At 39.6% G+C, this 26,878-nt stretch overlaps 1 protein-coding gene and 1 pseudogene across 1 annotated transcript in view; both read right to left on the bottom strand.

The window, feature by feature from the left end:
- Positions 1-354: 354 nt before the first annotated feature.
- Positions 355-2,345, bottom strand: LOC117021184 (exocyst complex component 3-like; annotated as a pseudogene).
- Positions 2,346-16,633: 14,288 nt separating this feature from the next.
- KCNU1 (potassium calcium-activated channel subfamily U member 1) overlaps positions 16,634-26,878 on the bottom strand; it is a 120,574-nt gene continuing 110,329 nt past the window's right edge. Inside the window, exons 27-29 of the mRNA XM_033104019.1 lie at positions 21,513-21,707; positions 19,635-19,759; positions 16,634-17,030 (exon numbers count right to left, since the gene is read on the bottom strand). Of these exons, the coding sequence (XP_032959910.1) occupies positions 16,634-17,030; positions 19,635-19,759; positions 21,513-21,707 (717 nt within the window). The remainder of the gene's footprint in view (positions 17,031-19,634; positions 19,760-21,512; positions 21,708-26,878) is intronic.

The raw sequence follows: 26,878 nt of genomic DNA on the forward strand, positions 1-26,878 counted from the left end.
GGTGTTGACAATAAAAATGAGAAAGCTTGAAGAATCACAACCCACAGAGCACTGGTTAGTCAAGCAGCCATGTGCACGGGCACCTCACAAACAACATGCTCAGCACCTCAAGAGACAGGCACGAGGAGCTAAAACGTCTAATGTGAACCCTCGAGAGTCAGTTTTGCTTCAGTATATTTCTGAGAGTGGGGATGATGAGTGCAGAATAACGTACACAAAGCTGGAAACTGACAGGCTTCTTGAGAAGCTTTGCCATAGTTTGTTTGGACTCAGAACTATGATTTCCTTGAAGATGGGCACATAGTTTGGATTCGCCTGCATCAGGCCATTCCAGAGTCTTGCTGATGGTCTGCTTCATGTCCCAGCTGGGATGGCCAGTGGCATGCTGATGTATTCACCCCTGATGTCTGGTATTTCCTGACCAGAGTCAAGACTTTCAGGTAGAGCAGAGAAGGGTCTGTTAGCTTAATAACTTCTGCAGTGGTGACAATAGTGTCACCATGCCTGTCTGTATCTTTGCCAAGCTTCTGGAACAGGAAGTGGGGCTGCTCGGCCTCCCTGACCATCCTCCTTGTGCTCCTTTGCTCTCTAGAATGAGATGTGCTTCTGTGTGAGGGCCCACAGGTACGCCTCTACTACTCATCATCCTTTTATATATGACTTCTCAATTTGACAAAATCATTAAACTATTCTTTCATGATGACACAGATGATGTCTACAGCATTCGAGCCTAACAGCCACCTCTGTGGCATCAGCTCATTGAGATGTTGCTCAGATCCAAGAAGACCTTCTCCAGCAGGCTGCGGCAGCTCTCCTTGCAATGGTGTCTCAAATCCCATCTATGTGTGGTTGGTTCAGAGATATGCCTGCTTCCACTTCATTTTTTAAATGCCTCTTTTTTAAACTGACTGTGGATTCTGGCAGTTGATGATGATTGCTGTAATATACTGAACATAGTGAGGGTGTTGCCAGTTTCTCAAGTGTTCTTCTTTATACAACTGAGCTTCATCTTTGTATCTACTTAACAAAGAATTCATTTACTGAAGACACAAAGTACTACCTTTGTTTTCAGATCGTAATGTACGTGAGCAGCAACTTGAAGAATCTGTTCAAACGTCTGGAAGATGATGGCAGGGAGTATTGCGTGGTCAGCTTCATGCTCAGTCTCTTGTCTGTTTCTAGTGCTTTCCACAGCCAGGCAATGATGTTTGAAGTGAGAGTTGATATGCACATGTGGTACAGCTCAGAGACCATGTTTGGAGCAAGTATTATAAAAACTCCAGGACATTGGTGGCCATTTCTGGGACCAGCTCCACATTCCCCATCATCTCTGTGCTTGTGTATGTGTTTAAGTCACACATCAACAGGCTCATGATCTCATCTGCTTCTAGGTCTTCCAACTCGAGCTCCTGTATCCATGTACTCAGGGCCTGGTGGTACATATTCAGGAGGTTTCTGAAAATCTCATAATAGGGAGGAAAACACTTAACCATCAGGGTTTTGGCAAAGATGAGGTCATCCAGGACATAATTCCTTATGTTCCTTATGCTTTCCAGATGGGAGACAAAGCACATCTTTGCACACTCCCTGCCTGTGTATCCTCAATTCTTAGGAGTCACAATTCTGTCCAAGATAGCAAACATTTTCTCCTTCCAATTCTTGGACCTCCCAGAAGGGGCAAAGCTAGTTTGAGTTTTTTGGTCAGGTACGCACCTGTCAATTTATTTTCCTCTTTCTGTGATCCTGACAACTGAGACTAGCAAAATGGAATCATGAGACAGTGATCAGCAACCTCTGCAGCACCATCCACAGCTGTTTAGCCAGCTCATCTGAGAGTCCATCATGCTTCCCAACTAGCCATGGATGAGGGCACACTGTGCATGTTCCCACTTTCCATGCAGTGCTGCTTGTATGTCAGCCCATCTTGGCAGCATTACACATCCGCGGGCCTGCAGGAGAGCCCCTTGTTTAATGAGGTGCTGGGTCTCCTCACAGCCTGGGGCACTGAGATGATCTTGAGGTTCTCCACAGCTGTAGCGAGCTGGCTGAACTGCAGCACACGAGGCATCCTTCATGTCTTTGAGGCTGTCCATGGTGGTGATACTCTGACTCCCGTCTTTGCCGGTGTCAGTGGATGTCTTTATTCAGTGCATTGTGGGCTTACTCAAGCCCATGCACACCCTATACATCTGGATAGGGACCTTCAATTTGGCTGTCACAGAGGCCTTTTTCCGGGCCTCTCTTCTGTAATACTGTTCCACTTTGTCCAGCTGTTTCGGGTGCCGAAGCACCCCAGCAACCCTTTGGACCACTGTTGCAACAGCCTCCAGGTCTGTCTCCTTCATGGTTAAAAAGCAAGTGGAATCCCCACACCTCTCATACTAGGCTTATCCTTCCATGCTGCCACCCGGTGCCCGACTGGCAGTGTCTCCAATGTCTTGAACATGTTAAGCAGTGACTTTCAAGTCTCTGCCTTATGTATTATATACAGATGATATGGGGGTTGCCTCCATTTTCTATTTCTTTTCTCTTGGTTTTTGGCCATTTGAGTCTCTCCACTGTCATTCATGGTAAATGTTTACTTACTTATTTCTTAAAGGAATAAAAGAGTAAAAGAGACTATCAACATTGCTGTATCTCAGAAATTAGAAGGAAGAAAAGGCTTGCTATCCTATCTGGAGGCTAGTTTAGGTTGCTAGAGAAAAGCACAAATTAAGGCAGAGATAAGATTGACTCCAACCATTTTACTGATACTGTGTAGAAAAAATGTAGAAGCTCTGAACAATGCTAACTTCCAGCAGAGAGAATTAATTTTTTTACCCATAAGTAGTTATAGTGGGGGTTGATCACCTTGATATAATGATGAAATGGGAGGCATTAAAGCTAATTTCAAGCTTTCTGAGAACTGTTCCACGTCTAGTTGGAGGTAATCCTAAGGTAGGACCTTTCAGGATTCTCAACTGAAAGCAAAGGTTGTTTATCCGCCCTCCCCTCCCGCCCGCCCCCCCCCCCCCCGCAGGCCTTGAATACCAATTTCTACCTCCTTATCTCAGAGGATGACCAAAGCTCCCCTTAGCTTTATAGTTTCATAACTGATCCTTTCTTCTTAGCGTCTCAGCCTCTCATGTTGAAATCATTAGGAGTAAATAATTCCCTCAAGGAAAAAAATACCACAGAAAGTCATATTCTCAGGTTTCCAATTCTCTTTCCTCCAAAAACCAAGTCCTCTCAATTCCTAGCTGCCTCGATAACCTGCAACTCTAATGCTTTTTTTCCTCCTAGCCCCATGAGACTGCTGAAAGCTCTTAGCCTTAAAATTCAATTTGATCTCTTGTTAAGCACCACTTACTATAGTAGCTGGTAAATGCCTTGAGGGAAAAACAGCATAGAATGGTGAGCTCACCTATGTTTTTCTTTTGTCTTGGATCTTAGACTTTCAGTTCTTACTGTGTTGTTCTATGATTCCTTCAGAAATGTATTTTTAAAAATTTTTATCCAGTTAAAATTTTTTTCTTGATGTGAATGTTGGTCTGTTACAACTGCTCTATCATAGCGATAAACAAAAATTAAAAGCATAATATTTTTATTTAAAATCAGAATTCTCAATTTCTCTCAAAATTTTTCAAAAAATCTGGTAAAACTGGGCCCATATTCTTGCATGGAAATAATGGCTAGAAGTAAATAGTTCCTGTCCTTTTAATTTCAGGTATATGCTCTCCTGTTTTAATTATCTGAGGAAAAAAATAAGGTTCAAAATCAAGCTTTGAGTAATGCTAATACCTAATTGTGTTATATAAAAGGAGAGCTGAAGGTAACGTGAGAATGCATAGTCAGAAAAGTAAAAAGAAAACAAGAAGATTGCTGTTTCACGGGAGTCAAGGGAAAATAATATTTTGGGATGGAGGAGATCAACTGTACTGAATCCTGTGGAGACTTCAAGTCAAGCTAGTTCTAAACGTTCTACTATACTGAGTGACTTGAATGGATTCATGATCTGAGAAAGTATTTTTAGCACAAGAATGGGAGTTATAACCAGTTTGGGGTGGCTTAAGCAGTGAATCAGAGGTGTGGAAACAAAGTAGTGAAAGTAGACAACTAGTTAGAGAGTCTGGTGACAGGAAGACAGGAGAAAGGATGCTGTCAGGGGAAAGAGAGGGGCTGAGATAAATTTAAGAGAAGACTGGTCCTTCTTTATACTGCCTTCTTCTCAGTGCATAAGCTGGCCTTTTCCCGCTTACTTGCAAGATGAAATTCTGCAAAGATATTTTCTTGAAGACAAAAAAGATGGCACATGGCCGAAAAAAAAGTAACAAATCTTGCTGTGCTATCTGGAAGCTAATTTAGGTTGGTAGAGAACTGAGGAAGTAAGGCAGAGAAAAGGCTGACTTCAACCACTCACCTGAGCTGAGGAGTCACCGCGTTGTCTGAAGTTATCCCCCTTCCCTGCCTTTACAGAGGCAACAGTCAGGAGACAGCGGCACAAATGTGGCCTTATTTTTCCTTTTTAAAAACAAGAGGAGGGCTGGGACATTTCCCCACTGGCTCCGGGGATCTGCTAATTGGCTCCCCAGTAAAATTACAGAAGCAGCCTGCCTGATAATGATTGTAAATGACAAAGACAATCAGGTTTACCTTGTGAATCCCCAGGGGACTTGCAGTTAGTTTAGTCTGAACCTTAGCATCAGCTGCTCAGGTTCCTTTCTTCTCAGCACGCAATGGCTGGACTCATCCTGTCTTCTTTCAAACCTAATTAGTGTTAGGGCCTTTTCTCGCTCTCTCCCTCCCATCCCCAGCAGCTTGCATTACTCTGACTGCCTCCCCTCCATCTCCACTTTCCAGCACTCCCTAAGCATGCCAATCCAGAAACTGAAGTAAGATTACTTTTACAGGTTGGGCTCTTTTGTGTTTTTGGCCTGGAAGAAACAACTCGTGGGTTTGAGCTGTAAGTTATTGTTCCTCCAGGAAACTATGCACCAACTTCACTGAACTCCGACCTCCCTTAACTCCTTTACAGTTTGAAGGTACTTAGCCTGAGGATTTTATAGTTAATTAGAGGTGTTTGGAATGTACTGTAGGTCTTAAATAGAAGTTAACATGCCAAATAGTTAAATGTTGGAAGAGGTAGTTTTCATTAAAACCAAACCTCCAGATGTTTTAATTTTTCAGAAGCCACGATATGTGTGTGTGTATTTATATATGCATGTACATATATGTATATATGTATGTATGTATGTGTATATAATGTATATATAAATGTGAAATATAACAGATAGATATCACATATTATGCAGATTCTGATTCAACAGGTCTGGGACCGAGCCTATTTATAGGTAATGTAGATGCTGTTAGTTTGGGACCATAATTTGAAGAGCAAATCTTAAAGAGATGTTTCCATGTTCTCCTCAGCTTCATCTTAACCTAGTTGCCCTACTCTTCAGTTCTGTTCAAATGTTGCTCCAGTGTTTCTTTAGGATATCTGAACAGTCTGTTCGATAGAGGGAATTTCTGCTACTTCTCAAAATAACAAATGGTTAGCTATTGAATAAAGGAGACTCTGGATTTGTGTTCTGGTTTCCTGTTCCAGACAAGTACATTGGGAAATTCCAAGAGTAATATGAAATCGCTGTAGATTTATGTTAATTTACTATTATGTCTTTAATTTGCTTTATTGAACGATCACCTCATTAATTTTTAATTAATTAATTTTCATCTCTTTCCACATAATGCATATAAGGTTACAAATTCACTTCTTTCTACTGATTTACATGTATAACATAACATTTTCTCATTGTGGTCAAGACATAACAAATTTACCGTCTTAACCATTTTTAAGTGTACCATAAAGTGGTGTTAACTATAGGCACGTTGTTGTACAACAGAGCTCACATCTTGAGAACTTTTTCATCTTGCAAAACTGAAACTCTATATCCATTGGATAAAAACTCCCTTTTCCCACTCCCCGAGTCCCTGGCAATCACCATCCTCTTTTATGTTTGTAAGACTTTGTTGTAGAAACCTCATAGAAGCGTAATGTTCAATATCATCTTTTTGTGCCTGGCTTGTTTCAGTTAGCTTGATGACCTCAAGCTTCACCCACGTTGTAGCACACGACAGGATTTCCTTCTTTTTTCAGGCTGAATCGTATTTCATTGCATGTATGTATTTTGATTTTGCTTTACATTTCCTTGATGATTAGTGCTATTGAGCATCTTTTCTTATGCTTGTTGGCCATGTGTATATCTTATTTGGAAAAGGGTCTGTTCAAGTCCTTTGCTCATTTTTTAATTGGATTGTTTGGGTTTCTTTGTTGTTGAGTTGTAGAAGTTCTTTATATATTTTCTCCCATTCCACGGGTTCCCTTTTCACTGTGTTGATTTTTTCCATTGCTGTGAAGTTTTTAAGTTTGATGTACTTCTACTTATCTATTTTTTTGCTTTTGTTTTCTGCTTTTGGTGCCATATCCAAGAAATCATTGTCAAACCCAATGTCATGAAGCTTTTCCCCTATATTTTTCCTAGGAGTTTTATAGTTTCAGGGCTTATATTTAGATCTGTAATCTGCTTTGAGTTAATTTTTGTACATGGTATAAGGGTCTCGCTTCATTTGTTTGCATGTGTATAGCGTTTTCCCATCACCATTTGTTGAAGTATGCCACAGATTGTAACACAGTCTTTTCATCATCACTGAGATCTCAAGAGTTTGTAATACCCATTATGAAGTTTTAAATTTGATCCATGGTTGGTTTAGGGTTTTTTTGTTGTTGTTTTGCTTATTTCCAAATATGTTGATAAATTTTGTTTGTTGAGGTTTGGGTCTCTGTTACCAATTTTGAATTTTATTTTAATGTGGTTGACACAGTATCATTGGTTTGTAGGGAGTGGCCTTGTTGATGACTTCATGGAAATTTAAAACATAATTCATGTGCTGGAAAAGAATGTCCACTTTCTACTTGTTAGATTATCTGTCTGTCTGTCTGTCTATCATCGATCTACCTAATCTCTATTTTATCAAGCTAGTTAACTGTAGTTCATACTATTCTATGTAAGTACTAACTTTTTCTGTTTGATCTGTCAGTTTCTGGGAAAAGTATGTTAAAAGTCTTCCCTATGATTGTGGATTTCTCAATTTTTCTTTTTAATTTTGTCAGTTTTACTTTTATATATTTTAAGGCCATGTTATGTGCATAAAATTTCAGAATTGCTATAGTGTTTGCTAGCTGAAGACTATTATTATGGTTACAAAATGAAATTGTTTTCCTCAGTAATGATTTCTGCTCTAAGGTATACTTTATCTGATACTAATAGTGCCACTTCTTTTGGTCCATATTTTTCTAGTATATCTCTTTATTTTCTTTCATTTTCATGTTTTCTGAATCATTATAGTTTATGATATAAACAGCATATAACTATTCTTTTAAAATCTATTCTGAAAATCTTTATCCTTTACCTAACAAGATAGATCCATTTACATTTATTTAATATCTTATGTACCTGTATTCATTACTACCCTTTACCTTTATTTCTGTATGTGATTCTTTTCATTTGATTTTCTAAAAAAAAAAAAAAAAATGCTGTCTTCTCATGAATTGAGTCAACATTTTTAATCTCTTTCTTTTCTTCTTTTTTTGTTGCTTTACGACTTAGTTGCTCTCAACTGACTTGAAAGTCATCTATTCTTTCTTATATCTTTAGATTATGTTCAAAATTTTTACATGCTATTAGTTTCAACAAATGCTACAGCAATTACCTCTGCTTTTCTCCTGAACAATGTTATGATCTTACAATAATTTTACTTTCACACCTCTTTCATATTCTCTATTATTTCAACCTGTTGGTTCCACTTGTTCTTAACCCTTCTAAAATTATTGCTATTATTATTATTGCAAACAATACCTATTTATATTTACCTAAAAATTTTCCACTTATTTTCTTATCATTGCTCCTTACATATTTCTCTATTTTGTGGTGGTGCATTCTCTTTTTATGGAAGTATATGCTTCTCTAATTCTTTCAGTAAAAATTTCTAAAAGTCTTTGCTCACATAAAATTGTTTTGCAGAGTAATTTAGATAGTATAGCATGCATATGTTTACATCTTCTGTTATTTTTCTCTCAGCATTTTGATGTTATTGGTCCATTATTATTATTATTTTTTTCTCAGTTTCTCAGTGGTAATCTTTTTGTAGGAAATCTGCTTTACTGTCTAAGTATGGCTATGTTTGCATGTAGATTTTTAAAAAATTTTCCTGATAATGATTCACTGGACTTCTTATATTTCAGGATTCTTGTGTTTTATAAATTCTAAAAATGTTAAGACTTTTTTTTGCATCTTCTCCATTATCTCCGCACATGGAAATTGACTTATTTGTATATTGGGCTTTTTCATTATTTCCTCCATATCTCTTAACACCTCTTTCATATTTTCCATGTGTTTATCTCTTCATTTTACATTTCAAGTAAATTCTTTAGATTTATCCATATCTAATTTATTGTTCAACTTCTACACTAAATTTTAATCAATGATTTCTAGAAGTTTGGATTCTTTTTCATTTCTGGCTGCTTATTTTTTCACAGTACATTTTTCTTTCATTATGACTTATAATCATATTTTTAAGCTTTTGTCATCATTTTAAATGTATTAATTTTATGATCTTTTTTATATTGTTCTAATATCTAAAGTCTGGGGTCATGTTAACCTTGTCTGATTTGTCTGCTGACTCTCACTTAAGAAGATAATTTTCTCATTTCATTTCTAACTTTTTGTGGGCTTATTGTCAGTTTTTAAAAGTTTTAAGTTCACCCCATTCCCCCTCCCTCCCCAGTGGAGTCCTGTTTGCCCTGAGTTGTAGAATTCTTTCCTGCCAAGCATTATTAATTTCTTTCTACCAGTTGCCTCAAGGGTGTTATTGGTCTGGAACCAGATTTTATTTTCCATTACTTTCTCAGTTTAAATTCCTGCCATGCAGGATATAAATTCGGATACTACATCTGCACATGATATGAGCTTGGGGCTTCAATTTCTCATGATAGGTGTTTTTACACCCACATCCCTAAGCAAAGATAAATTTTCTTGTTCCTATCTTGGATTAGTAGGAGGAATCTGTTTATTGTCTCTAACACAGATGGGCTGATCATTCCCAGGTGATGGTTAAATTGGGTCTCAGTTCTCATCTATATGTCTCCTGGCTCCACATGGCATTATAATCTCAGCCAATGACTAAACAGTCCTATATATGAGTCCAATATCTCTCACAAATACCCTCTTTGAATATGACTTCCCTGTTGCTTCTGGCTGGAAATTTCCATTTATTTTAAGAACTGCTATACATTAAAATTTTTGCTATAATTTACCTAGTATTTCTGAATGTTTGTATGAGGAAGAAAATCCATTTGAATTCAGTTAGTCATATTGCTGAAACCATAAGTGCCAGAGTGATCTTTGAAAATATAAATAACACATCATTCTATTATTTAAAGTTATTTGAGACCTTCTTATTGCACTTAGAATAAAATGTAATCTGTTTCTCTTGGTCTATAGAATGTTTTCTAATTAGGTCCTAATTTTTCAATATCATCTCATGTAACTCTTCCTCTGATTTATTCACTATGCTCTAAACACATTGACTTGCTTTCTTTTCTTGAACATTTCAAGTTCCTTTTCCTCAAACACATTTTTCCCCCCACAGGATCCCACCCTTCAATGGTCCCTGACCACCACATTATCTATCACGTCAACATGTGTATTTCCCTCACAATCTGTAATTATCTTGCTCATTTGCTTACTCTTTTATTTTTTGCCTCCTCCAAATAGATTGTATGCTCAATGAGGAAAGGAACTTTTTTTTTGGTAATTACTCTACCTCAGCATCTAACACAGTGCCTGATACACAGTGTGCAGTGAATAAATATGTGTTCAATGAATGAAGATGGAAGTAGTGCTCACAATCTTTTAGTTCAAATTTATGCTTTTACAAAAAATAAAATGAGCTGGGAAAGTAGCTGAGACAGGTTTAAGAACTTGCCCAAGATCACAAATGTTAAATGAGATAACCAAACTAAGTGCTCAGATCTCCTGACTCTCCTGCCTTATGTTATTTCTGGAGACTACTTCACTGGTTATAGGAGACCTATATTAGGAATTTGGGAAGATGATGGATAGACTATAGGGTGATCCATGACTTCCCTCCCACTTAAATGATGAATTTTGTGGAATACATAGAAATATTAATTTTTCTTGGGAGGAAGGCTGTAGCTTTCATCAAATTTTAAGAAAGGGTCAAAAACTGAAAAAAAACTTAAAAACTACTGGCCCACATGTTGCTTATGAGCTGTTAAGTTGCTTGCATGTTTTCTCTTGTCTTTATATAAGTTTTTCTATTAATAAGAATAGAACAATCATTATGAGTTTGGTATCTACTATATTGCCAAAGGATCTAGTGTTATAAACTGTATTAAAATGTTGCCTATAGACAAAGGGTTTGGTTCTGAAGTTATAGAATCACTTGGCACATGAGTCTAGGGGTACTCTGCCAATTTTAATATATTTATCCGTACTGTTAGTATGAGTACTCACACATTGGCTATAGTTGCATATAACTCAATATTTCGTTAGCCATATTTCTGGTACACATTCCCCTAAAATATGAAGAATACAGAATTTCTTATTCTAATTTTTCTGCTGTATTGGAATTGAGATTATTTGTGGGATAAGTGTTTACTCTGGAGAACTGAGATTGAGATGTTAAACAGATTGGTCAATATGTGTACAGCAGTGGATTTTTGTATTTTGAATATACATAGGGCTACTCCACACTTTCTTTCTCAGGAATATTTTGTTTCTGCCAAACCTGCTATGTATATTAAAAGGCCCAGGGAATGGAGAGAAAGAATAATACTGTCTTTGCAGTAGATGTTGATAGCATGTCTTTCCAGGCCACAAATCATCCTTCCTTCTTTCTGTGAAGACAAGTCCTCCCTTCAGAGGCACCCTGTTCCTCAGCTATTGATAGTGGGATGGAGTGGCCAAAGCTAAACCCAATACATACTTTCTTTTAGAAATTAGGGTTTGAGATTCAGAGATAGGCCAGTTAAATCTTTCATGCACTTATAACTCTTCCTATGAATCTGGAATTGCAGGAAAATATATTTTGCCATGTATATGGAAAAACAAAGAGGGTCAGTTTGTAAAAAGAGAAAGGTGAAGAAGACAGGTAAGCCTAAAAAAGAAAAAAGAGAGAAAAAAGACATCCAAGATGGCAGAGCAAACACTTTGCCTGCTTCCTTCATGAACACATAAAAATTATAATAAATTATAGAACAATCACCTGGAGAATCATCTGAAATCCAGCTGAACAAGATTTTGATAATTAAGGATATAAAGATGAAGCCATGTCAAGAAAGGTAGGAAAGGTGGAGACGTGAAACGAGCTAGCCCCAAGCCTCTATGTGGCAGTTGAAAACCAGGAGGGATATCCTAGCCATGGGGTTTCCCCCGGGAAGCGATGGACCCCAGCCACAAACCAGTCTCCCCAGCCCAGAGCACTGGTGCTGGGAAAAGGAGACTCCACAACAGGCTGTGAAAAACAGTGGGATTCTGATCATCTGGGTGGGGCAAAAAACTGCAGGAAACCCAGACGTTCTCTTAAAGGGCCCATGCACAGACTCTCTCACTCCCAGGCACTTACCTTGGGCTCTGGCAGCAGGACAGTAATTCAGGGGGTGTCGGAAACATACGAGGGACAGACTGACGTATGAGGCTTCATAGCGAGGGCTGAAATACAGTCGCCATTTTCCCTGTGTGGTGTCCTTCTTCCTTTCAGCTGACAGGTGGGCGGGTGCCATCTTTTCTGTGTTGAGCCCTTCCCCTAATGGCCAAATCTGAATCTGATTGGCCTGGTGAGCTCTGCTTCCTCTATTCTGCTGACTCACTGGGACCTCGCCCAACACCAGAGGCACTTTCTCTGTGAGCAGCCAGGCCCGCACACATTGCACTCTTTCTAAGAAAAGTATCGAAGACCACGGGCCCCAGGGGTCAGCTACAGACTTCGGGGTGCTCTGAGACATTTGCTGAGTAGCTACAGGCTCAGCACTGGCACCAAACCAGTCTACATTAACCTGGTGACCACAACACATCCCACTGTAGTGACTCCCTGAGACCCTGCTTCACCCAACTTGTGTACCACATGACGCTTTATCAGTGGCTAAACCTTAAGGAAGCTGGCAGGTGACATCAGGCCTTGGGGTGTCCTGGCATTTTGGGGAGCTACCACAGGGCCGGTACTGGTGTTAGACATCCTTGGTTCACAGCGTGGTAAGTTCCACTTACCTCCAGGGTTAGCACAGACAGCAAACAACCATAGGTTGTTTTGTAGCTCCTACTAGGTAGTCCCTGGCTAGTAACAGGCAGTGGGTGACCTGGGCTTGCACCAGAGCCTTTTGCAATAGGCCCCAGAACAAATATACTTGGAGATTAGCTCAGACCACAGCAGAGCACTGCCCATTTAGCCCCACAAGCTGCACATCCAAAGAGCAGTCTGAACCGACACCATAGCCCACTGGGGCAAATCCCATTCAGTGGGGTAAGACCCCCGAAAAGCAGCCTATAAACTATGGATATGGCCAAACCTCACAATCAATCAGCCTGAGGGTCAATCCCACTCACTCATGTACCAATAGCAATCAAGACTTAACTATAACAGTAGGATACGTACAACCCACACAAGGGACACTCCTGGAGCACCTGGAGCAGGTGACCAGAGGCTGTGCCAAGGCACCAGAGGGCATTTACTACATAAGGCAACCTGGCCAAGCCTGGGAGACATAGCAGATCTACTTAATACATAGAAACAGAGAAGCAGCCAAAATGAGGGAAAAAAGAAATAAAAAAGGAAAAAAAAATGCATCTCAAGTGAAAGAACAGGAGAAAACTCCAGAAAAGAAACTAAACAAAATGGAGGCAAGCAACCTCCCAAGTGCAGAGTTCAAAACAATGGTTATAAGGATGCTCAAGGCACTTAGTGAGAACGTCAACAAATAGATAGCAAGCATAAAAGGGATACAGAAACCATAAAAAAGAACCAGTCAGAAGTGAAGCACACAATAACTGAAATGAAGAATGCACTAGAAGGAATCACCAGCAGACTAGATGAAGCAGAGGACTGAATCAGCAATTTGGAAGACAAGGTATCAAAAAACACCCAATTGGAAGAGCGAAAAGAAAAAAGAATAAAAACAATAAAGAGAGTTTAAGAGACCTCTGGGGCAACATCAAGTGTAGCAACATTTACATCATAGGGTTACCAGAAGGAAAAGAGAGAAAGCAAGGAATTGAAAACCTATATGAAGAAATAATGACTGAAAACTTCCCTAACTTGGCGAGGGAAATAGACATATAAGCCCAGGAAGTGCAGAGAGTCCCATACAAGATGAACCCAAACACACCAACACCAAGACACATCACAATTAGAATGACAAAGGTTAAAGAAAACAGAGAATCCTAAAAGCAGCCCGAGAAAAGCAACTAGTAACTTATAAGGGAGCCCCCCATAAGATTGTCAGTTGATTTCTCAACAGAAACTTTGCAGGCCAGAAGGGATTGGCACAAAATATTCAATGTGATGAGGAAATGCAAGGACCTACAACCAGTATTACTCTACCCAGCAAAGCTATCATGTAGAGTTGAAGGACAGATAAAGAGCTTCCCAGACAACAAAAAGCTAAAGGAGTTCATCACCACCAAACCAGTATTACAAGAAATTTTAGAGGGACTTCTTTAAGATGGAGAAAAAAATATCAAAATAATGAATAATAAAATGGCAATAGTTACATATCTATCAACAATTACTTTCAATGTAAATTAATTAAATGCTCCACTCAAAAGACATAGGAAGGCTGAAAGGATAAGAAAACAAAACCCTTACATAATGCTACCTATAAGAGAATGACTTCAGATTGAAAGATATACACAGACTGAAAGTGAAGGGATGGAAAAATGTATTTGATGAAAATGGAAACTTTAAAAACAAAAAAATCTGGTGTAGCCATACTTATACCCGACAAAATAGACTTTAAAACAAAGCTTATACCAGACAAAATAGACTTTAAAACAAAGGCTATAACAAGAGACAAAGAAGGACATAGTAATCCCACTTCTGGGTATTTATCTGAAGAAACCCAAAACACTACTTTGAGGGGACATGTGCATCCATATGTTCATTGCAGCATGTTTACAATGGCCAAGTTGTGGTGGCAGCCTGTGAGTCTGTCGATGGAAAATTGATAAAGAGGGGGTGGTACATAGACTGGAATATTACTCAGCCAGGGAAGGGAATGGTTTTTTGCCATCTGCAGCAGCGTGGATAGACCTGGAGGGTTTTGTGCTAAGTGGAGTATGTAAGACAGAAAAAGACAGATGCAATATGATTTCACTTACATGTGGAATCTAAAGAAGAAATAAAACAAACAAAACAGAAACAAACTCATAGATACAGAGAACATACTCATGGTTGTCAGATGGGAGGGGGTCAGGGATGAGTGAAAAAGGGAAGCGATTAAGAAGTACAAATTGGTTGTTACACAGTAATCATGGGGATGTAGGGTATAGCATGAGAAATATAGCCAATAATATTGTAATAACTATGTATGGTCTCATATTGGTAATAGACTTTTTGGGTGATAGATGGGAGGAGGTTGGGGGGCAGGGTGAAGGGATTAAGAAGAACAAACTGGTAGTTACAAAACAGTCATGGGGATGTAAAGCAAAGCACAGGGAATATAGTCAATGAACGGTAATAACTATGTATAGTGCCAGGTGGGTACTAGACTAGTCAGGGGGATCATTTCTTAAACTATACAAATGTCTAACTACTATGCTGCACAATTAAAATTAATATAATATTGAATGTCAACTGTACTTGAAAAATTAAAAAGAGGGGGAACAGGGAAAGGTGAACAAGAGGTCCAAATTTTCAGGTATAAAACAAATAAGTCATGGGGATGTAATGTACAGCATAGGGAATATAATACTGTGATAGCATGGTACGGTGTCAGATGGTTGCTGGACTTATCATGGTGATCATTTCTTTAGATATATAAATGTTGAATAACTGTGGTGTACATCTGAAACTAATATAATGTTGTATGTTATCTATATTTTAATAAAAATCTTTTAGAAAATTAAGTATAATATAAAGAAAAAAATAATGGAAAAGTGGTGGGGGGATTTGTATCATAAACCTTCGAACTGTATATTAAACCTTCAATATAAAAATTTTAAAAAAAGAAAAAAAGAATTTCCTTGGTCTCTGACAACTTTCCTTACACTTTTTTTCCACATAAATTGATTTCATTACAACCAAAGCTTAACTAATACAAAATTTTATTTCCTGTGGATGAAGTTTTATTTTTTTTTAGTTTTGTTTTACTTATTTTATTTGTGTGCTTGGAGGCATAATGCGTATAAGTGCTGGAGTCAAATAAATCAGGTTTAAGTATTCATTTGATTATTTACTAGCTAATTTGGACACACTCAAACTAAAAATTTGTTATTTGTCTGAAGTTCAAATTTAACCTGGTATACTTTATTTGCCAACCTTATCGTGACATAGTTTCCTCCTTTGTAAAGTGGAGGTAATAATATCAAATCAGCAAAGATGGTATTTAAAATGTGAAGAATATCATAAACATTATGTAAAACAATTTATGAGAAGTATGGTTTATTTTTCTTTCCTCTTCCTTTCTATGTAGTTTGTATCTATAACACAAGAAGGCATTGCTTATAAAGCTCATAAAGTTCATCATTATAAGACCACCATACTTCCTGGATGTCCTGAACTTTTGTTTACTGTGTTATCAGGGTAATACCTAGATTAAATTACTTAATCGAAGATAAGGTTTATAGAACAGTGTATTGGTTCCTTTTGGAATATGGGGAAATATTTTATACTTTTTATGCCATGATGTCTTTATTCTTGAATTAGAGAATTTAGGAGGTTATATTTCAATCTATGTGATATGTTTCAATCTATCCCATCCCAGTGTAATCTAATATTCATTCTTGAGCCAGGCATATACCTAGGTCTTAGTTTTATACAAACTAGTTGCCAGTTCAAACCAGCATCTTCCCATCTTCCCATCTGGCCTTTGTTACCTCCTATAGAGAGAGATGAAGAAAGAAAAAGCATGAGGGGAAAAGAGATAATATACTAGTGTACTATTTGCCTGTTTGAGGATAAAGAATGTAAGATTCTTGATTTGGGGGCTCTTTATTTCTTGTCTCTGGTGTCTAGTTCTCACTGTTATCTTGATTACTTGTCTTCCCTGACTGGAGGAACCCAGCAAGCGCTGAAGGACTTCTTTAACACAGCTCAGACTAACATGTTTCCTACTTAAAAGACACAGAGCAATGAACTTTCCTTCCAGAGGCATTTATCATATATTTCTTTATTTATCACATCAGATCCAGTGGTATTGGATCAGCCTTTTGCTTCTTTCCAAATAGTGTGGGCTTGCTGACTGACCACTAAGCAATGGGCATGAAAATGGCATGCTTCCATTTTTATTTTCCTTGTTCAGTCACCATCTCTGGAGATGCCTTATAAGTAGCAAGCTAGGAGCTTGTGGAGAATATCGGCAGGTCTAGTTTGACTTTGGATACGCAGAAACATTGTCCTTTATGGTCTCCTTCATGTTTGCCTCTCCATTTTTCTTCATGGTTTTGCCTAGATGTGTCTCAGGTAATGGTTTACCATTCTTAGTCAAAATGGCTTGTTTAGAATCACTACTAGCAAGAGTAGTTTTTGGCTCCAAAAAATGGACTAATGTATTCAAGGACTGCGTTGTCTTCTGTTCAACAGGAGGATAATTTATGTCTGTAGGTGCCTCTGATGTCAGTGGAATCGTGTTTATAATTTCATTTGGACCATGATATGAAGTATTATCCTTTTTGTAACACGAAATGTTGAAAGGGATAGCACAGAACACAAGATCTGAGGGCAGCAGCTTAAAATCATTGGCTGGCCGAGTGATCACAAACCTGTAAGAAAAGGCAAAGATGAATCTGAGCAGCTGGGACAGTATGGCTACAGGCAATGGCCAAAGTAAGGCAGTCATTGGACTGGGCCAAGGGAGTCAATGTTTTTTGTTTTGCTTTGCTTCGTTGGTTTCTTGTGAATAGTAAATGTCTCTGAAATAGTGCAGTAGGAGAGGTCAACATTAGGAACTGGGAGACTGGCTTTGTCCCTGCCTCTGACACTAACCATCTCTGACCGTACCCATGGCATCTCTGTTCTCTGGGCCTTGCTTTTCTCATTATCTTGTTGGGAGAGGGGTAGGGGAGTGGTTTGGACTGACACATCTCTAACGGCCTTTCTGACTCCAGGTTTCTATGTTCTTAATATCCACTACAATAAAAAATTCCATTGGCACAATACTTAGCCACGCTTTATCAAAACTGGAAGATTACTTGCACTCAGTTATTTCCATCCTGGCTTACGCCTACCCTAATGCTTATGCCACCAACTTTCACACAGAATTTAGTGTGGTCAGTGAAGAAAAGAAACAAATATTAGACTAAAGTGCCTTTTGAAATCTTGGCTGGTAAGTAAATAGTGAATGTCAATGAGTCCTAAAGAACACTCGGCGCCTGGACCTACATGGAAAGAAAGCAGGGAGGCAGGATGCCTCAGGACAATAGCAGGCACACAGCAAATCCTTAATAACTGTGAGTTACATTAATTAATACACCAGTGTTCATGTCAGAACACTGTGGCAGGATAACCTTTTAGGCCTTTCATGCTGCATTTCGTCATTGCTGCCCCAAATAATCACCTCTTCTTTCCTAAACACCAAACTCAATAAAACACTGAACGTCTTTCACTGAATAATCTTCCCACTTTTATCTTGCCCACTGAGTGTTCTGTAACCTTTATAATCTAAACAAGATCTACTATAATCACATACTCTTTTTAAAACAGAAATATTATTTCCTTCCATGAGGTCTTCTCAAGTATGGGCTGCACATTCTCCCAACTACCATGTTCCACAGGCTTTCCAGAGGTGTTGTGGAATGGGGATGGAATTCAGGGAGAAGGAGAAGGAGAAGGAGGGAGGGAGGGAGGGCGGGAAGGAGGGAGGGAGGGAGGAAAGGAAGGAGGGGGGGAGAGAGAGAGAGAGAGAGAGAGAGAGAGAGAGAGAGAGAGAGAGAGAGAGATCAGAGATATCAGCATCATTCATGATTCCTAATGCTGCTTCCAGAACATCACTCTTCCCTACCATCTTTGTGCTTAATATTCTACAGCCCTGTCACCCTCCCTCTTGATTCATCAGTGTCATCTATAGACCTCCATGTTTATTTAAGCCTTTGGCACTTGGGACACTTTTTCTTTCAAACTCTAGTGTCTCTGTCATCCTACATACCTGCAGGGTCTATGTGGTTTACAACTCCAACATCCAGACACATTCCTTTGACTTCTACTACCCAGTGATCTTTATCTCCTGGCCACAAACTGGATGTTATCATTTCCTGGCATGTCCCACCTCTAAAATCTTATGCTTCAATATATCACTCTCTGACCACAACTTCTATCATTCTTTCTCTGTCATTCCCTTCCAGAATGACAGAGAAAGAGTACAGCTACTCTTCAGCTTCATCAGGACCTCCGATCCTTTGTCCTTGCAGTTCAGTATTGCACCCAGAAATCCACCGTAAGCCTCTTTTTCCACTCCTTTCAGTAGTTAATCTAAACTCTCACCTTTTTCTCAACTCCCTGTAATATTTCCTCCATCTTTTCTTTCATCAATGGCTATGCTTGTACTTCACTGAGAAAGACTATTGTTACATAAAAACTCCCTTAAGTACACCTCTCATCTATAGCTATGTTTGTTTTGACATACACTCTTTTTCTTCTTTTCTCCTATGAGCAGAGAAATTATCTTTCTTTCTATTCAAGACTACTCTGAGGAATTTGGCTTCCTTTCTCTTTCTCTTGGAACAGGTTCCATCAATCTATTTCTACTCTATTATTTTTAGTTTCTGTTCCTCTACTGAGTCTTGTCCATTCCCACTGTGAGAATCTTACTTTGGATCTACATTACTGGGTTGTCTGTAGACTGCATTCTCTTTTCTCCTCCTGCCCTCCACATACATTTCCTCTATCTTCCCCACTGCTGTCATATTGATCTTTCTTTAAACTTAGATTTGAACACATCACTCCAATAATTTATATGTGCAAAGCACAGTGGCTAGAAAAGAGGCACTTAGTAAATATTTACCCAATGAATCCAGTATAAAGCAAGTAAATCTTTCCAATGTGGACAGTGCCATCCAGCTTTAAAAAGGTACGCAGACATGGATGAGGGGTACATTACAAACAAACAAACACCTGATCTAAAATCTGGATCTCTGTTTCAGTTTTCATTGGAGCCAGAGACACCACCCTTACATGGCTTACATCGGATCCTAATTACCAGGGTTTATTCCTGTCACTTATGTGCGTGCTTCCTTGTTCCTAAGTCGTAATCCCCTCGCCCTGCACCCTTCTTTGCAATTGTCAGCCTTGAGTTCTAGACTCCTCTTTCACATAGAACAAGGCAGCCGTGGCTTTTACAGGGGGCTGGCCGTGGTGGGAGCTTCCCATGCAGGCATACTCCCCTTTTGTTCTCTGGGTTGTGCGCCTCTTCATCTATCATGCGGTATAAGCCAAGGCACAGGATTCCAAAATTATCTAATGAGCCACAGAAAACTTGCCCAAAGGTCTTTCTTGGCTGCGGAGAGAAGAGAAAACACAAAAGTCTGTTGGCACTTTAATCAAGCAGTGACAAGCACTTACCTGAGTATCATTTGGTACAAGTTTGGAAAACCCGAAAATATTTATTAAGGTCTTTAGGGTGGTGGTGCCAAGTAGCTCGGAAGTGAGGCTTAGGATGAGCTGTGGGCATCTAATGACAATGACTTTTTATCTTTCTGGTCTTTCAGGAGCCTCTGGTGGGTGTGGTGTGGCATGTCATTATGCTTGTGTTGATCACCACTGCTGTTTTGGTAACCATTAATAAGCAACAGGTTGGAAAATCCCATATGCAGTGTAAGTAAGTAGTTGGGATGTCAAGTGACCTCCAGAGAGTGACGTTCCTGTCCCACTCGACAGCAAATTATAGCCCTGAGCACTCGTCTTGAGATTGCTCTCAGGCTACAGCCAACAAGGGCATTGCAAGTGGACAACAGGTTCAAAAGCAGCAGCTAATAGGTTCAGTGAATTTAAAAAAATAAATAAATAAAAAAATAAAAGGTCTGGTCAGTTCTGTGTGTGACTCCTCAGGGTAAAGAACAAAGAGAGGACGAGACCTAAGTCGAGAAAGGAAGGACACATGTATTGACCAGTCCATTGTCACCTCGGATAACAACAGGAAGTTGCCGATGGCAGTTGTCCTGCACATACAGGAGTTATCACCCAAGTCGACCATAGGTGAGGAACCCAGGACCACAGAAGTACAAAGGACCCAACCATACCGAGGGAAGTCTGGAATGTTGTTTGCACCTGGAAGGGAGTGACAGAGCATGGGGCTTGCCTTTTGCAGTATTTGTCAAGACACACCAGGCACAGAGGCGTGGAACAGCCTGTGAAGGGGTTCTGCTGGTGTCCTCTGAACCAACAAAAGGTATTTCCTTACAAAAGTCTGCCCCTACAATTACACTGGCGAGTTAAATGCAGTGTTAATGTCAACTAAACCAAAAGGCACCCGCTGAGAAGTAAATTACTTGCTCCTAGGATAGAACTCTACTCTGATCCCCAAATGTCCAGATATTCCACTGGAATCTGCCATCATGGCTCACCTCCCTCTCGCTATAATCTACTGTTCACGAGCTCACTGAGCTAAGAAAACTCAAGCATTGTTCAGTGTCCAGCCCAGTCAGTTTCTTAGACCCAAACACAGAATCCTTAATGCTTGATTTCAGCTGACCCGATCAGATTTCTTTAGTGGTTCAGGTATAAGAAGAGTGCACAGACCTCTGTCAGGCGGCCTTAGAAGCAGCCCTGCTTTGCCACTGACAGACTATGTGGTCTCAGGTAAGTACTTGTTTCTCTGGGCCTCAGCTTCTTGATCTATTCCCTGGGATTAATAACGATACCTACTATGTAAAACCTTGGACAGATTAAATGAAAAAAAAAATGCAGACAGGCACAGGGGAAATGCTCAGTAAACATTAGCTGTTACAACTTATTAATAATACCCTTGTTGGGGTACAAGTTATTGGACCTCTCTGATGCTTGCTGTGGACTTGGATTTTTTTTATATGGAAGACGGGGATAATAACAACTTTGTCTACCTCCTGGAGTTGTTATAACACGTGTGAAAATGCACTGCAAATTATAAAGTACTCTAAGTTGTAGTAATTTCTTGTTACTATTAATGTTATTATTTCTGAGCTATAGGCCATTTCAAAACCCAAATAGCCTGGACCATTTTCAAAAACTTAGAGAGGGAAGGAAATGGGAAATTCTATTAAGAGTAGACTCACTTGAATGTCTGACAAAATGGTTTTGTTTAAGGGCAGAAGCCCCAGCTTACACCGCTTTCTTCCAGATATAATTGTAGTGCTGCAGTCAGTCGACCCATAGAACTTATCTTTATCCAAATGTTGTTCCATCTGGGAACTTGTCCCTCCTGTCACCAGCATCTGAACTAATTCCAGGACGTGGTAATTATAGAAGGCCTGTAAAGCAAGGACAGGCCATGTGTGAAGTCAGAAAAGCCAACGCGTAAATGGTGGGGGCGTACAGTCTTAGAGATTGCTTGGGCATTACTGTTTGAAATGGACCCAGTGGTGCAAAGCAGTGTTTCTCATTATTATTATTAAATCAACTAAAAGCTGGCACTTTTGATGGGGCATTGACTTAGGCAAAGTGCAGAGAAAGGAAGACTGACCCAGTTCCTGCTCCCTTGGGGCTTAGCCTATAACAGAAGAAAAAAATGGGTAATTATACTGCCACCAAGGAAGTCCTCTCTTCCAAAAATGACCAGAAGAATACATCAGGCCACAGAAATCCTAGTAATCTTCAACATGTATTTAAAAATGTGTATTTGATGAGATTTCTATAGATTTTTCTTGAGGGGACTACTGATATTGTCACCTATACTTGAATCTTCCGGATATGAATCTACTTATTTTCCTTGTGATTGTGACCTACTTGAGGACAAATATTGATTTAGGTCATATTAATATTTAGATTTCCCATAAGTCTTATCATGTACTTCACAGATTATAACTATTGAATAAATGAATGGAATTTTAGAATCTTTGGCATCAAAATGAAACCAAAGGAGGACATGCACGCCAATTTCTTATTTTGAAACTACTTCGAGTCTGAATAACCCTAGTCATGTTCTGAAACTCCTTTTCCAAAGGATTCTTACCTCATTCAGTGCAGACTAGGCATTGCCATGCATATAAATAACAGTGTAATATATTACCCATTAGATTTTCTCAAACCTACTGAATATATAATGTGTTAAATTTTCTACCCTTTGTCATCTGTTAGACTTTTACTCCAGTAGAAATAAGCATCCATACGTTTATATATTACCTATATAAAAGTCAATAATGTTTTTTGTTATAAATAATAGGAATGACTTCAATTGTTATTTTTCTAAAAAATTTACCATTTACTTTCTCTACTCCCAAATTCAGGGACTTATCTTCTAAAGCTTGGGTTCTGATGGGGACTTTTTTACTAGTCTTCCTTGTTTTTCTTCTCATTTGCAATTCATTATGTAAAATCCTTCCAGAGAGATTCCCGAGAAACAAATCGCATCATGCTGTCCACCTCCTGAAACCTTCGGTGTCATATCTCTGCTGTAAAAGCAAGCTCCTCTCCTCCAGGAATGGTCCCTCCAGTACACAATGGGATGTGTAGTTGCTCAAACTATACATTTGCTCCCTCATGCCTTTACTGTAGAATATCTGGTTCCTCTTTCATCAGCTTGGTCAGCTCTGTGCCGGTGTCTTCCTCAGAATGAAGTTTTCCTTTCTTTGTGATCCCACGGCCACTGGCTTTTATTGTGTTTAGTAGTTTGTCCGAAACACACCTGAGTTCCTGTCTTAGACTGGCACGTCCTTGCTGCATACCTTTGAACGATTCATGTGTTCTTTCTCAGCAAGTCTTATACTCTTTAAAGCTGACACAATGATACCTACCTATCTCTAAACATTGTTTGCCGGATGAAATGCAATACACAGCACACATTACTAAATTCTGTTCTCTTCAACACTGGCTCTCATGTATCTGGATCACCAGGAGTGATACTCATGCGTGCAGATTTCTCAGATCCCAGATCTACTGGATCAGAATTTACGGACAGGAGTGGGAATCAGAATTTAAAGGGCATATTTGGTGGTTCTGACATTGGTAGTGCTCAGGTCATACTCTGAGCAACACTTTAAGTTATGTGCTCTTGCAGAGGATGCACTTTGTCAACTTAACATCCCTGCCATCAGAGTGCACTGAACAAGGCACTGTTCAAAACCTGTAAGAATACTGATTGCAACTGAAAATTGATTTTTAACAAATGAACGAAATATTGCTAGTAAAACATAGAGGCCATTGGGACAAGGTGACCTAGGAAATGACACAGTCTATATAACTTTCATAGTATTTTTCAGGTTAGAAGATGACTTCAGATGCCTCCTCCACCCTGAGTGATGGCCTCCTCCTTAAATTTCTCCTCTGTTCCATCCCACTACCACTCAAAGTGTGCTTATGGAATCAGCTCCCTGAAATCCAGGAGGGAACAGAGGATGTAAATCTCGGCTCAGCCACAATCCGTTTAAGAACAAGTGGCCATCGTGTAGAGTGATCAAACAATGCTGTTAGAATAATTCACCACTGATTAAAGAAAAGGAGTATATTCTAGGGTTATCCTGGTGTCAAACGCACTAAGGAAACATGTACTTTACATATTTAACTGAGAGAGCCTGAGCTTTTGAATATATCATTCCTTCGGTTTTGACATCAAAAGGATTGCAATTCTATATTGGGGAAAATAATGGGATTTACATGTCATCCTTACTCTGTGGGCTCACATCATATTTTTATCATTTGGGGTTCTATGGTATTGGCCTTATTGGTCACTTTTTTCTTTTCTCCCTCTTTCTCTCCCTCCCTTCTTTCCCCTCCCTCCCTCCCGCTTTCCTTCTTTCCTCCCTTTTTTCCTTTTTTCTTTCTCAAGGAAATACCTAAATTGAAACGTAATCCGATTGACTAGAATTTAGACTTCCAATGTCAGAAAATGTTGCAACCCAAAGAGTTTTAACTATTACATAGTGACAATGAAGCTTGAGGTCTCTCTCATAACTTAGAATATTAATTAATAACATGGATACTAACATTTTATCCACTTGCTGATTTTTATTCTGAGAATCTCAAAAGGCCTTATGACCAAACATTCTTTGAGAAATTCTTCTAATTGAGAATAAGACTATATGATAGGAAAACTGCAACAAACCTGAAGAGTAACCTTGAGAAAGTCATATAACTTCTGTGGGCCACACTTTCCTTATAAATAAAGGAAAATGCTAATTCATGCCCAGTCCTGAAGTTCTATTATTGTAAAGCTCTATGGGAATCCTGCTTATGGGTTTGAGTCCCTCTCCATATTTTAATTTTTATAGCATTGAACTGAGAGAGGATTAAAAGTGAATCTGAATTATACCTTATAGGTATGTTTCTCCAATTGGGGCAGGAGTTTACAGTAGTATACTAGGGGATACTTGAAACCATAGTATCAAACGAATCAGGAGATTTGGAGGGGAAATCTCTTATTTTATGTTGAAAGAAAATCACAGGCATATCAGGGGACGGAAGGAAAAAAACTGCATGAAAATCTGAAATAAAACTTCAGCATTTCTGAGCAGTGGCAAGTCCACACCACCTTATTCAGGGTTTGTTTTATCCTCAGGGCTTGCATGCTCATTCTCCTTTGTGTTTCTTAAAGGTGACTAGGAGGAAAAGGTGGAAAGGCACTGTTAAGTTTTCTGAGTACTCATGAGAAGGAAGAGGACCCTTTAGTATTAGGTTGGGAATACAGTCCGCCAAGACTGGAGTCAACAGACTGGTGATCTCATCTTGTTTCAGAAACTGCTAAGGTGTTAGCCCTCTTTTTGCTCAGGGAGTTTGTTCTGAATCTATCTGAATTTGAGCCTTGCCTTACTGTATAGTATGGGCATCAGGGAAACAAACACTATAATCGAATTATAACCTCTGACTGTGCAGCACTGCAAACACACCTCTTGATGCTTTGAGTTGGGCAGCAGGTTGGAAGAGCCAAACCAGCAAGATGTTGTTTGGTGAGGGGAAACTATGGGACAGAAAGGACATGTAAAATGGGGCAGAATGGCTGTCAGCTGTCTCCCATACAGGAGTCCTGACCAGAAACTGGAAACCTGTCTCGGAAAAGAGGAGAACAGGATTCTGGTTCTTCTATTTTATGTCTCTCTGTTTGTCATACAGTCTAACCTCTTGGGAGTGATTTTCAAAGTCTTAAGAGCAGAAATCCTTCTCCAAATCAAATCTTACACAGGAACCTCCTACATGACACAGATGAGAGTAGAATCGTTCTGACAGATGGGAAGATGTAGGTGAGCATGGTGGGTGCATCCTGGTCTCATTCTCCCTGCCTGGCTCCTCAGCAACCCTGGAGCACTCTGGGATACAGGCTCCTCTAAGCAGAACTTCAATATCAATGCATTGGAAAAATAGTGTGGTGAGTGATGAGAAGCCCAGGTGCCGACTCTATTAGCAAGCTCATGTTTCCTGAGCTTATTACATATTCATTTGTTTCAGCCCTTCTCTGCCCATTCTGCTCTTCCCACCAACTCTAAGCAGAATCTGTGACTCTGTTCCTGCCTGTGGGCCAGTGGAGTTTCATTACAGCTCAAATTTAATTTAAGGCACAAAGCTGCCTGCCATCTAGGAAATCTCTGACAAGAACTGGGACTTAAAGTCATCAAAAATGTTTCCTGTAGACAGGTCCAGTTCATCAAAAGTCACCTCCTGCCTGACACAGGAGTCATTAATTACAGGCAAGGTAATTGACGTATCACTGACAATGTTTCAAAACCCTTTCCACGGACAGAGCCACCTTCCCAGAAAAGGATCCCCTTCGGTGCATCTCTCCCTGGCTAAATGCTGCTTAACCCTTTACGAAATTCAGTCTCCCAGCTTGTTAAACTATCATCGATGCAGCATTCTCTAAGAACCCTATGGGATTTATGAGACCCCTCCTCCCCTAAGGCTTAGGGGGGGCAGAGCCCAGGGCAACTTAATTTCCTCAGTACCAAACGGGACCGATGCCATGAGGGGGATGTACGTGCCCCAGCCACACTCCCCTAAAAGTGCAAACTGCACTTTTGAGGCACGCATACAATTCAGGAATGATGTCTCTTCTACGTGGAATTGCAGGAGGCAGGAAGTTTGTCACATTGTGCTCAGAGCCTTGTGCATTTAAGCATCTGTATAAAGATCTTCAGTCATTGTGCAGCCCTTTCTTTGGAAAATCCCGGCAGGAGCAGTCTGTGAGGCAGTGGGTTACACGGATTTCCTTTGGAGGAGTTCTTGTGGCCATTCACACATGAGTATATGCCGATTTTGTGAGTTTTAGTATAAAGTTCCTTGAACACACCAGGGCAGATCCTACCTCACTGCCCTTGCCCTTCTCCCCTCTGCCTGGGGAGTTTCTTCCCCAAAGGTCACAATGGCATGCACTCCTCCCTCCTCCAGACTCAATACGTGTGCCACCTTCCCAGTGCTGTCTTCCCGGGCCACGCTATCGAAATCTGCAACCCCTTCCCCAAACCCTCTATTTCCTATGTCACATCACCTTAGCCCC

The sequence above is a fragment of the Rhinolophus ferrumequinum genome, chromosome 4, assembly GCF_004115265.2.
Source record: "Rhinolophus ferrumequinum isolate MPI-CBG mRhiFer1 chromosome 4, mRhiFer1_v1.p, whole genome shotgun sequence".
Lineage (NCBI taxonomy): Eukaryota > Metazoa > Chordata > Mammalia > Chiroptera > Rhinolophidae > Rhinolophus > Rhinolophus ferrumequinum.